The 12,681-nt window shown below is 46.8% G+C and overlaps 1 protein-coding gene across 2 annotated transcripts; it reads left to right on the forward strand.

The window, feature by feature from the left end:
• The first annotated feature begins 537 nt into the window (after positions 1 to 537).
• Positions 538 to 12,451, forward strand: LOC115320401. Of its 2 annotated transcripts, none has more exons than XM_029980530.4 (8): positions 538 to 908; positions 1,001 to 1,169; positions 1,518 to 1,644; positions 1,714 to 1,946; positions 2,743 to 2,905; positions 4,926 to 5,123; positions 7,256 to 7,429; positions 12,311 to 12,451. In XM_029980530.4, the coding sequence occupies exons 1-8, from the start codon at positions 647 to 649 to the stop codon at positions 12,422 to 12,424; spliced, it is 1,440 nt and encodes a 479-aa protein (XP_029836390.2). In that variant the 5' UTR covers positions 538 to 646; the 3' UTR covers positions 12,425 to 12,451. The 2 variants fall into 2 exon arrangements, with proteins under 2 accessions (XP_029836390.2, XP_029836391.2); XM_029980531.4 differs by having other exon boundaries at positions 567 to 908; positions 7,256 to 7,416.
• Positions 12,452 to 12,681: the final 230 nt, after the last annotated feature.

Below are 12,681 nucleotides of genomic sequence, written 5' to 3' on the forward strand. Positions count from 1 at the left end.
TTCAGCACGACTAGTCACATAATGTGGAATCGTTTTAGAGATGAAAACAATGAAAAAAAACGCCGTAAAGTTTTTAACCAAGGTATAAATGACAAAGTATTACAGATAGTTTCATATTATATTTCGATGAAAGCAAACTTCATATGGGTATATTAGGTACACATTGAGCGAATATGCCTTCTCCAAGACCACGTTGAATAGATCTAAGACTGCGGAAGAAATTATCATATGAGTCGAAGGGAAAGAAAAGGACATGACGACGCTTCAATGCAGACGTCGTCCGGTTCTTTTCTTTTTCCTCGACGTATATGTTCATTTCCGCCCCAGTCTCAGGTGTATTCAAGGTGGTTAACATTCACCTGATTGCCGACACACGTACTATGTTATCTATGCAAAACCACATTTAAGTTGTTTTGTTTTTTTAAAGCTATGTATCCTTTTTCCCATGCATAAATTTGCCCCGACATTCCTATAGACCGGCACGCGGAGCGGCTCTGTTTACCAACACGGCCCGCAGGCCGCGCATGCGCAGAAGCTGTGTGGGCAAAAGCGCCTGTTTTCGCCATTGCGTTGTGTGGCGTGCGATCGCTGTTTACATTGTAGATTCACTTCTGGTTTATTTGTGCGTCGTATTTTCTGCTAGCTTATGGCGCACGCGAAGCCCGACTATTTGAGCTCGCTCCCCGAGCCTGAACGGCAGCGGTATCGCGACAAACTGCGCGTGGACGGCGTTACCTTCGACGATCCATACGACGTAAACAAGGCCTGTTGGAGTTCCGACGTGAAGTTGCTGCCACCGACGTCGATGGCTCACGTCGTCATTTATTTGGTTTTCTCGCCAAGCCAATTCACGGCCGACACGGTACAGGCGTACAAGTCTCTCGAGGCCTACAATTACTTCGAGTCTGGTGAGTTTTATGCTCGGTTCAGTGATACACCTGCGAACATATCTGGAGAGCGTTTCGTGTCTCGAATTGACCTAACCTTCGTTGCATCACAGGCTTGGTACGAGAGTGCAAGCTTTGGAAGCCCCAAGGAGCTGCAGTCTGCTTCGTGAGAGCAAAAGTGATGCCCTCGCAGCGTGCAACTACTGAAGCTCACGACGCCTGGGTATGCCTGACCAACGCGTCTGGCGGGGTGCGCGCTGCGCACTGCACCTGCAAAGCTGGGTATGACCTATTTTCGTTAAACATCATGCCTCCTCGGTGCCTTGCTTGGGCGAAAAAGCTTTTCCGCTGCACCACAGCTCAGATCGTGCCACCTTCGGCCGCGACGTGCCTATCACGCCCAGTCTCCCTTACGCGTTGGTCGAGGATCGTTTACTGGATACAACATCAGAGTTTTATTGGGTGTTTACGTTAGTCTATTGCCTCAGCCAACTACCTCCGTACGGGCGACGCTAAATGAATAATTTTGACTACAGTTTGAATTCTGTGGTGCAGGTAGTGTGTCGTGGACCATTAGGCGAAAATACAATCTCATACATATTAAAAGGTTTTGCTTCACATTTTATGCAGGCTGACTGAGGTCTGCAGCCATGTTGCTGCAGTCCTGTACGCTGTGGAGTCCACAGTTCGAGAGAACACGGATGGGGCATCTTGCACATCGAATCCGTGTGTCTGGAGTGCGAACGTGGCCAAGAAGGTAAAGTTTATTGATCCTTTTAAAGCTAGAATGTTATTCTGACACAGCACATCATTTTGCACATTTTAGGCACAGATGGTGCCACTAGATGAAATCAATCTGTGCAAACCTGGGAAGCGGGCCAGGCGTATTGCCAAGGAACCAGACCACGTTGCCGCAGCTTATGTGCCTGAAGATGAGGCACTGTTCCGGAGGCTGCAGGAAGTTAATCCTCAAGCTGCCATTCTTCGTTCAATTCCGAAATTGAATGCCGAGGACACGGATTCTGCCTCGGAGGACGAGGAAACCTACAGCCTGTTGCGGTATAACATTTTTTCATTGCTGAAGGGTAAAACTATGCTAATTGACCAAAAATGAGAGCATGCATGTCACTGCGGATGTGATGTGCAGACGCTAAACACGCAAGCATATCTCACTACAAAATTTTCTACAAATATTGCATGTAACAAAAAACTGATTATTGATTTGAGATAAAGATGGTAGGCAGATGCATTAATTTTAGCACGCACCATGTTTCTTAGTAAACAGGTACGATCTAAGAAACATGTAATTGTGGTACAATAAGTGACACAGCGATGACTCTACTTGTCAAAATTTGTTTGTGATCACTTGGGGGCAACTCGAATTTGATTGTTCGAAGTGCTGATAGCGGTTACGAAGACTTGTGAATTCCTTTTGCCATAGCAGGTGTGGGCATTGCAAGACAGCGAAAAGACAAATGAGTGTGCAGGCGGCTGGTGGATGTTCATCATATTGTAAATTACCCGAGGTGGCGATAAAAAGGTAGAAACATTTTTAATTGAAGAGGGGATGAGAAACTGCTTAAAATTAGATGTTTCTTTTCCTGTGTCTTTGTTTCGACTGTGAATATTTGTCTCTTTGCCATTGTCTCGGGTAATTTGAAATGCGGCTTAATGAAGTGCCCTTCAGAGCCAGTACTGTCATATCATATGTCGAGATACCTAGGACAACCCTAGGGCACTCTGGAGTCATCCAATCTAATTCAACTCAAGATAATTTAATCAAATTGACATGAATTAGCTCTCAGAAAGGTAAGTGGCATTGTACTAACAAGTTTCTTTGTTTAAATTTTTTCAGGAATGCAGTGAAGTCCGGCTCGACGAAGGACAGCCTGCCTGCGGACCTCTTCGTTCCACTATCAGAGGTCGAGAGGATTGAGAAGGGTACAAGGCAGCAGGCCAGCTGCCTTCTTTGGAAAGAGGCGCGCTACGGACGGCTGACTGCTTCGGTCATGTTCAGGGTGTGTTGGCATTTTCACTTGATTTATTGTCACTTGAGAAACATATCATTTTGCTGTCATTTTTTGGTGACTTTACTTCTTTGTCTGTGTTGCATTAATGGGGCGGCACTGAAATCACAGTGCTAGCATTCCATACATAGCACTGCAGTGTAAATTAATAAGGTCAAAACAGCAAACTGTTTAAAATATTTTTAAGTGAGTGACAGCTACATGGTTGCGCCGTACTGACACCTAGTGACTGTGACCTCTTTCCTGGTGCTGAGGCATTATTTGTCTATGGATTGCGAACTGGCGGATTCGAGACCCAGGTGATCCCCTCCCTAGCAGCATTTGGCGAGTCGCTTGAGCCTGAGTTGTTTTGTTGCATAAAGTCTCAATATTCCCTAGTCATCTAGCAATAGTGAACAAAACAACATTAGGCCAATATAAACAGATTGCTGCTCCATTATAGCCTCGTCCCACTAGAGCGACAAACCGGTTTTTGTTCGAAGACACCACAAAGTTCCGTGTCGCCGATGCTGTCCCACTGCAGCGACCAACACCCGCGACAGTCGCCGACAAGCGACGACAAACGATCGACGACGGACTAGTTTTTGTCTTTCGTTGGACTTGAAGTGCAGCAAGCAGTCCCACTAAGGAACATCTCTCGGAGACAAAAACTTATCCTCCTTGCCCGCTTGTGCCTTCTGTTGCCTCCCTTCCCACCCTTCTAACCTTCCTCACGGAACAAGAAACCCTTGGCGGCCCCTCCTCTTTCCCGGTCCCACGATTGCTCGTAGTGGTCGCGGGCGCGGCTTGCTTGCTGGCGCCGGGCGGTCGTGTTGCGAAAGGGAAATTGCTGTGGCTGGTTTTGCTCACGAAAACTTTGTGCGCGAGGTGGTGCTTCAAGATGCCGAAGTCTACGCCCCTGCATCAGGATGGATACACTCATGTGCGAGGACTGACCAAAGTAAGACCGCTCACCACAAAGTAGGACACAACGTTCCGCGGCAAGCCATTCTGGCTGACGAAAGACTTGTCATCACGTTCTGTGATAATCGGGATGCCGTATTGTCCACCAAAAAACGCCTGCCCTCGATCATTCAAATATGAAGTTATAAACATCCTCAAAATCGGCGTGAAATTCCGTGGCACTGACCTAGAATGCCTCGAACGGCCCAAGAAAGGAGCGATTCGGGTATTCTAGTTCGGAAAACGTTTGGTGTCGATTGTCACGACTGTTTGCAGAAAGTCGCCAACGGCAAATGAAGAGAAGCGGAAGCTTTAATCAAGAAATAAAGTAATCATCTTTACTTTCACCGTGTTTGTCGGCGCGAAAGAGCAAAACACGAAAACCGTGTCACCAGACTCTGTTTGTCTCTGCATTTTGAAGTGTTTTGTTGACAACTCTAGTCCCACTAGGAAACAAGTTTCCTTGCCCCCGTGTTCTGCGTCGTGTCCGCCAGGTGGGACGGCAGACTCCGACAAACAGGCTGTCTGTCGGTGTCGTCTGTCGCTTGTTGCCGTGTGTCGCTGTCGTTTGTTGCTGTCTGTCGCTCTGGTGGGATGCGGCTATTAGTGTTTCCAGGGTAGTATTAGAAAACACTTCCTATGAAGCATAACAAAGTAACTAGCAGCTTTCAAAGCTAAGAAGGGAATGATTATTTTTATAATGTAATACGAAACAAACCTCAGTGACATTTGTTTGTCATTGAGGTGCCTGCTTGTCCAGTGACAAACCGCCATACACCTTTGAAGCCCTGTCCGAGGGACTTCTAGGTACTGTTGGGTTTGTAGACACCTAGAAACACCTTTGCTTCAGTCGTGATACTTTTCAATCCTACCGGATGCTTTCCAGCCTTACATCATACATTATGTCCAAGGGATGTCACAGTGACGTCTGTCAAGTTCACTCAGAAGTCAGCTTAGGTTGCAATGCCTGCCACTACAACACTATTTTTACCAATGCTTTGTTCTAGTGCTTATTTTGTTGCTCGTTCACAAAAGATCTAATTCAATACAACTGTGATTGTTATTTAAGATAAGAACGCTCCAGCCATCGACAAACCCCAGAAGCCTCGTGGACTGTGTCCTCCAGAGAAGACCCGACGTTTGCACCGAGGGGATGCGGTGGGGCAGGGACAACGAGCCAAACGCCAAGCGGGAGTACAGGCTGTTCATGGAGAGGAACCACAACGATTTCAAGCTAGAGGACATCGGTTTTGTCATTGATACTCGGGTAAGTGCCCCACTTTTCGGTCATTTCTCAATGCACTACGGAAGAGCTTCCAAAAACATTATACAATGTTTTAGAGGGCAATCCCGGTCAATTCCACAAATTTTGAGATTACGAGTGATTACCATGTCAGAACTACTAATAATTGCTTCTATGTAATTTGTTTTCTGGGGAGCCAAATAGTTTTCTTGAAAACTTCGTAACGAAAATCACAAAGCGAAACCGAGACATTGCACGCTGCAAGGCAACATCGGTCCCGCTCGTCGCATTACAGGATATCAAGTAGTAAGGAGAGCTGCATCGGCTATGTCATCAACCCTCCACACCCTTTATTTGTCTCGCCTTTGCGCACTGAGTCTCAAAAAATAGGAAACCAACAAAACAATTCATATTTGTGACGTTTCCCGCAGGGTTGGCGTGTCCGCACAGTGGCGTCTACTGCACTGTTCCACGCACCGCCCACTAGATAACGCAGATTTCATGACTTATGGTGAATTCCACTGGTACATCCGAAGCGCTTTCCAAAATCTGCGACGGAGGAAAAATTCCGCTCCGTGGCACCCGCTCCGAATCGAGGAGGGGAAGATAAACTTGCATTTTTGGAACGCCCTCCCCCACACCGCTCCCCACAGCTTTCCCCTCCGCCGTTGAAAATGGCCGCTGCTCGAACTTGACAAGCCCACCAATGCGCCAGCTGACTGATCTTTCTGATGACCAGTGACAACTGTCACTGCTTAGCTGCGGAAATAACACGCGACACAGGCCGGGCGAAATTATACGTACCACGGCGCCCATGTCACAAATAACGAAGTCGTCCGCGTTCGGCACCGTCACATATTTTTCGGCCGCCTCGAAGCGGCGGGGCACGGACAGCGATTGCCAGCGGTGGAGTTCATTCAGATTTCTGGTGCGACTTTTATAAACGAAGAAGTAACAAACCATCACTTGCACGGTCGTTGCCTAATCTCCAATTGCTTTATTGCACGGAAAAACACCGGCAGAATGTTGTGTAAAAAGGTAAACAATCGTTGGCTGCAGAATGAAAAGGCCTAACCTGGCGTCTGCCTCCGACTTTTCTATCATTCTTTTTCTCATTCTTCCTCTCACGATCACAGATGTCAGCATTTACGATTTACCATGCTCCACAGTCCCGACTTTGTATCCCTGATCTGCGCAAGGTAGAAGCGTTCGAGCCGTCACAATCCCACGTAAACAACCGACGCACCCAAACAGATCCAACTCGACGACCCGACCGGCCCGCCGACCTGTCCAACCTCGCCACACATGCGCACTGCCGATTTAGAAGGAAATCATGTGGGCTGCTCTGTCAACTTCCGGAAAGATCTGTGAAATCCCGCAGAGCAAGTTCGGCTTGGTTTGGGGCGCTCCACGAGGCGGGCGCTGCCAGAGATCTGCGAGCGGAAGATGACGAACTCTAGCCAGATCTGCGAGCGGAATATGTGCGCTCCATATGGAGCGCCTTTGGAGCGCTCGAGATCTGCGAGCGGAATTCACCATTAGTTGGCTCGTTTAATAAACATTTAGGCAGAATTATGTCGTAATATTGGACGTGAAGGCTTTTGGGATGATGCGACGTAGGACTGCATTGTTTTCTCAACATTTAAATTTATGTGCAGTTGTCCTTCAAGCCACACATTATGCTCGCATTAGTTATGTTGCCTTCTGTGAAGGTGCAGTATGATGTTCAAAAACAGCACTAATTAAAACAGCATGCTTAGACAGATCAATATAGTAAAGTGCTGCTTAAAACTGTATTTATTTTTTTACTGGCAGTTGCAATAAAGAGAATCAGCAACAAGAATACCTTCCAAAAAAATGTTATGTTTGTACCCGGTGTCAAGCACCGCAAAACTTTACATATCCATCAAAGCGCACCTGTTATGGCATGCCAGAACTGTGGGCTGCTCACAACACGTCCACACTTGTTGTGGGCGTAAGCTTTCTTGTTCGTAGACAGCGTGTTGATTCATACCTTCCCAAATCAGGCATGCAAAGTCACAGCTCTTTGAGAACAGATGAGTACCATTTACAAAAAAGATGCAGCTCCTTCTGTTTAAAGGAACTTCATGTGAATAGCTTTTTGAACATTCGCTCAAGTGGCGCAATTTTCGCAGGACTCCTTCATTGGTGCCTCGCCGGATGGGATCTGGAGCTGCTCCTGCCATGGTGTGGGCATCCTGGAGGTGAAGTGTCCAGCGGTCCTTAAGGAGCCAGGCACGCCGATCACAAGGGTGGACTGCCTCAATGACAACCTCGAGCTCCCTACCTTCCATAAGTACTACACTCAGGTGCAGACCCAGCTGCATGTGTGCCGCAAGAGTGTGGCCCATTTTGTTGTCTGGGGGCCGGACGACCTCCATGTGCAGGAAGTAGCTTATGACAAAGCTTTCTTTGCTCCAATCCTCAGCAAGGCGCGACAGTTCTGGGCAAAACACATCGCTCCAGAGCTCGTGTAATAGCCACACTCTGGGGTTGTTGCATAAAATGGCTATGGGCACTGTGCAATCCCTCTGAAGGACTTGGAAATTATATTGTGTTGTCATTGTGTGCCGTTCTGTTCTACAAGGTGATCCAAGGAGACGCCAGGCCCTTTAAATCGACCTTAAAATTTGGTTTCTTAACCGATCACGCTGCGACTTTGTGCAGCGTTGCCCACAGATGGTGCATTTTTTTTGTAAAATTTGCAAAGAGCGAACTTACCTGAGGAAAAAGTAAAGAAAGAAAAAGGCTTAGCTCCTATGGAAATGCAGCGACGCCACCGGTCTGCAAACAACACTGCGCCGTTTTGCACGGGAGAAAAGAGATGGTGCAACGAATGCCACCAACGAACGAGCCGAGAGCCGGCGTTTTTAGCAGACAATCTTTTCGACTTAAAAGCGGCGCGCGTTCCGTAGGCGGCGACAGTCGCAGAAACAAAGACAGGCGCAGTAACAACGAGGAAGTGCAGTTCCTTGTCTGCTAAAGATGCCGGGTCTCAGCGTCGTACGCTCGTTCATTGGCGGCAGTTGGCGTCGCGACCGCTTGCGCCATCTCTTGTCTCCCGTGCGAAACGGCGCCGTGTTGTTTGAAGACTGGTGGCTTCGCTGAGTTTCCATAAGAGCTAAACCTTTTTTTCTTTACTTTTTCCTCGGGTAAGTTCGCTCTTTGCAAATTTTACAAAAAATATGCACCATCTGTGGGCAACGCTGCACAAAGTCGTAGCGCGATAGGTTAAGAAACCAAATTTTGCGGTCGCTTTAAAGAGCCTGGCGTCTCCTTGAATCACCCTGTAGAACAAGACTAAGTGTTGCATTTATGGAGCGATTGTGGTTCAAGGGTCAGTTTTTAAGAATGACAGCATATGTGGTGCATTGAGGCAAGCAGCTGAGTGCATCAACCTCTACTTACGAACGATCTACAGTCAAATGATGACCGTGTTTTTATTACCGAGAATTTTTTTAGTAAGGATCAAGGAAGTTACCGAGAATTTTTTTAGTAAGGATCAAGGAAGCCCGCAGCATTTCACTCGAAGCAATTTGGTTTGATGTAAACTTTTAGGAAAATGACCTTGCCAAAAGGCAAACAGAACATTCTGCGTGATGTTTGGTCCTCCCGTTTATGTACCAGTCAATTAATAGATAGTGACAGTCATGATATTTACTGCAGTGTTAGGCATGTGTTTCTGTACCCATCACAATACCAAAAAGTGCTTGACTCGACAAAGGCAGACAGTATGATACCTGTTCTATGCTTCCTGTAAATAGTATCACATTGGTTTTCATCTACCATGAAACCTAGTTGTCCAGAACATTCACATCTTTACACATGCTTTTGTTCACTGCTTGCTTGGCACACTGTGTCATGTTGCCTTATGCTGCAGTTCCTTTATGCTGTGTACTCCAACAAAAAGCAATCCAAGACGTTGGGATGTCTAAACGAGTACACAATAATCCTATTAAAGGGAAGATGGGGCACTTCTACATTTGAGAAAAAACGCTTGAATTGCGTTCATTTGGCCTTTAGAATAACAGATATCAAAATTATATTTCAATGCGACGCGCCGGAGAGCCACAAGAGCAATTTCAAAATAGGGCTGATGCCCCACCCCCCTAGCCTTGGGCAGCCAAAAGATCCGTCGATGACGTCACGGACAGCGAATGTCTTTCGAGTTTTTCTTGCGTTTAACAATACTTACGCAGCAAATGGTTTGGGTATTCGGCTTCAAGGGGTAAAAATACACTAGAATTCACTTCTAACTCATTTTTTCCAAGAAGCTCCGTACCTTCCCTTTAATAGACAGTGTTGTCACAGTTTTCAACAAATTTCAAAATGTGACTGCTTTGTAACATTTTATTTCATGAAATTTCATGGCAGTAACATTAAAAACTAAAGAAGGCAATAGTGACAGTAAAGTGCAGGTTAAAAACACAAATAAAGAAATGCAGGGCTGCTTTTTCACACTATCGACAGAGTCCTCTCACAACCTCTTGCAACAAGATGCAACACATAGCTGCCCTACCTAAGTAAGGAAACTTTCCTAGCTTCTCTTGTAGCATTGATGAGGGGGTTAGTTGGTAGTTAATTATAAAAAGCTTCTGTTCGCTTGCTACGCGAACACGCCACCATTTTTTTTTTATTGCAACGTCTGTGTCAACGTTGGTGTGTGTGCGGCGATTTAGGGCAGGAATGTTCATCTAGGATGTTACTACAAGATGCCGTTCATCAATGAGCAACTAAAAATTGTCTGAAGTTTTTTCCACTTTTTGAGACTGTTCGTTGCCTGCTAGAATGATAACTAGGCCTAGTTGATCTGCGGAGACGAGGTGGAACCGGGCGTCGATACCGTGGCTAGGGGCGCGATTGATGGTATTTTTTGTGTTCTGATTTCCAATCTCCTAAACTTGGCGCTATTATTTCGTCATGGTTGCTCGGTGAAGCTAGCTATTAATATGTTTGCAGTAATAAATATTTGTTTAATGCTGTTTGTTTGACTTACTCCCTGCTTTGCGATCGCATGTCATTCGCCAAACCACAGTCCCTCGATTGTCCTGTCGGTGGAGTGCGACGGAGTGATTGAGGGGCATTGGCCAAACACTCCGCATGTGTTGAAAAATTTATGCGCCGATTGTCATAGGCAATTTTAATTTCACTAAAGGTTCAGTTAGTCGAGCCTGTAGCGCAACCTTTTTAACAGTCAGCTTTTGTAGTTACATACTGGAAGCTTTAATCAAAACCCCCACCACAAATAAGGCTCTCTTTATTAGAGTAATTCCGCTGTTGACCTTTATTTGAGTAGATTGGAATGAAAACTGCGGCTGGGTACACTGCCATTTTTAAAGTTTGTTATCGTACTGGCTGGCACGAAAATCGCCCACTGAAAAGGGTAACACGCGTTTGCGGAACACAGTTTGCGGCTTGTTTTGTCCACTAAAAGCTGTGGAGCAACCGAGCGAACGTCCAACTAGTTGATCATCTCATGATGAGCATGCGTTGACATTGCCAGCGTGCTTCGTCTGTGTCGGAGGACACGAGGTAGAGGCTTTTTGCGCCTCCCTAGCTCCCCTTAAGGCCCCTACGCACATCTGCATTTGAGCGCAGTGTGTTCCATAGCAGCAAGTGGATGCGTTGCGTTGCGAAGAGCACTTGCACCAAGCTTGTACACACAGTTGCGTTGACACGCAGTCAAGAGCCAATAAGAATGCGCGCCTCGTCACTAGCGGCTCACCAATAGTAAGCGACACCCATGGCAACATAGCGGCGCCCAGTGACAGCGTAGAAGTATTCGATCTTGGGACTTTTCCAATGGCTTCCGTGACTATTTGTCGAGCTTGAACCATCGCAGCCTCGGAAAAAGCAGTCTCCACCGCTCCCCAAAACGAAAAAGCAAGTACTGCGAGAGGAGAGCCGGATAAGCCTCACCAAGTGGCGCGAGCAAACACGTGACCCCCTTCCCTTCTTTTGGCTTCCGATTGGTCAAACGCACCGCAATACTTTGGAAAGTTGAGCGACGCTCTATTCCCTTGCGTCTTGCTACTGAGCGTTGCGGGAAGGCGCCTGTCGCACCGCAAGCGACTGCTCCTGGCCGTAAGGACGTCGTAATGCACTCGAACGTGTTCAAATGCGAATGTGTATATGGGCCTTAAGGCATGTTGCGCATCTTGCTGCAAGCGGTTGTAAGAAAACTCTGTCGCCAGTGTGTGAACCAGCCTTTAATTGTATCCTACAAGCAAGGAAGTTGGCGAGGTAGGTATACGTAAAAAAATACTGCAAGCTTTATAACCAGTTATAACCTGATAAAAGCTGTCTTCACGTCAACCGTGGTCGCATGTTTGTCAGAGCTGCACAGATGTTAACAACGCTGGTTGCATAGCGAAGCAAACTCACAGGGAGCCTGTCCCTCAAGATACGGTAGACCTTCATTCTGCCGATGGCACGTTCGACATGAATTCGTATTCTAGATATCTGTCGCGCCTCCTCAGCCTCTCTAGCAGGAAGCTGCTTTTTACCACGAGTTAGTGCCGGTACCACAAGACGAGCACCGCGCCTGGCCACATCCTCTTTAATGAGAAATCCTCGATCTGCGAGAATAACATCGCCATCTGCGAGCTTATCAAGAAATCCCGATGACTGAATGAGCTTCTTGTCGGATGCTCGCCCGCCCCAGCACTTTGACACAAAGCTCACAGCGCCATTTGGCGTTATCCCAATCAAGAATTTGACCGTGTTTGTTCCTTTGTAGTGCGAGTAGGTTTCTGATCTTGCACCAAATGCCAGTGGCCTTTCGATGCGACACTCCGTACAGTCAATGATTGCTCGGCAGTCTGGATACCGCCTTCTGACCAGTGTGGGCAATGTCCGTGACGTATCGTCTTTTGTGGGCCAGATTATAAACCGCTTCAACTGCGAGCTAAGGACAGGAATGTTCACTTTCATGATTTTGCCAATAGTGGTCTCTGATAACCCAAACCTGTAGCCAAGGTCCACATTCAAGAGCGCTAACCTCAGTTTCATAAGCACAATAAGCACAACATCGCCCAACGTGCTGCCCTTTGGAACATAGGCTTGAGCTCCCTCCAACAAGGCTACAATGAAGAAAAATGTGGGGAGGTTCGGCAAACCAGTGTAAAACGTCACAGAAAGGTGCCCCAGTTGCCGTGCAGAGAAAGGTACAGTTCCTGTTTCTTGCCCAGGCTTCGTCGGTGGCACAACAGGCTCCGCTGGCTTGGCCTTCAGGATGTCGACGTCCTTCTGCAGCCGTAAAACCTCTGCCTCCAGGTTCTGCACCCTCTTCTGAACAGCCTTGAACTGTGGTTCTGAAGCCAAAACAATGTGTAAATAAATGCTTTTCCATGGTAATTGAATGCTTCCACTAAACTTTCTGCTTATGCTTACATTCTCATTGCCTTGGGTTTTAGCAGAGTGGTTGGCAAGAGCATTTCGAAAAAGTGTCTTAAGGCACTTTGAGAAGTCAGAATCTCTTGTTTTAGTAGTAGATATTTAAACAGCTGGTCAAATTGGCCCACTTTAATTTAGCAATATTTACTAGAGAATGTTGAAAGCT

The sequence above is a fragment of the Ixodes scapularis genome, unplaced genomic scaffold (genome assembly GCF_016920785.2).
Source record: "Ixodes scapularis isolate PalLabHiFi unplaced genomic scaffold, ASM1692078v2 PGA_scaffold24__2_contigs__length_7659602, whole genome shotgun sequence".
Lineage (NCBI taxonomy): Eukaryota > Metazoa > Arthropoda > Arachnida > Ixodida > Ixodidae > Ixodes > Ixodes scapularis.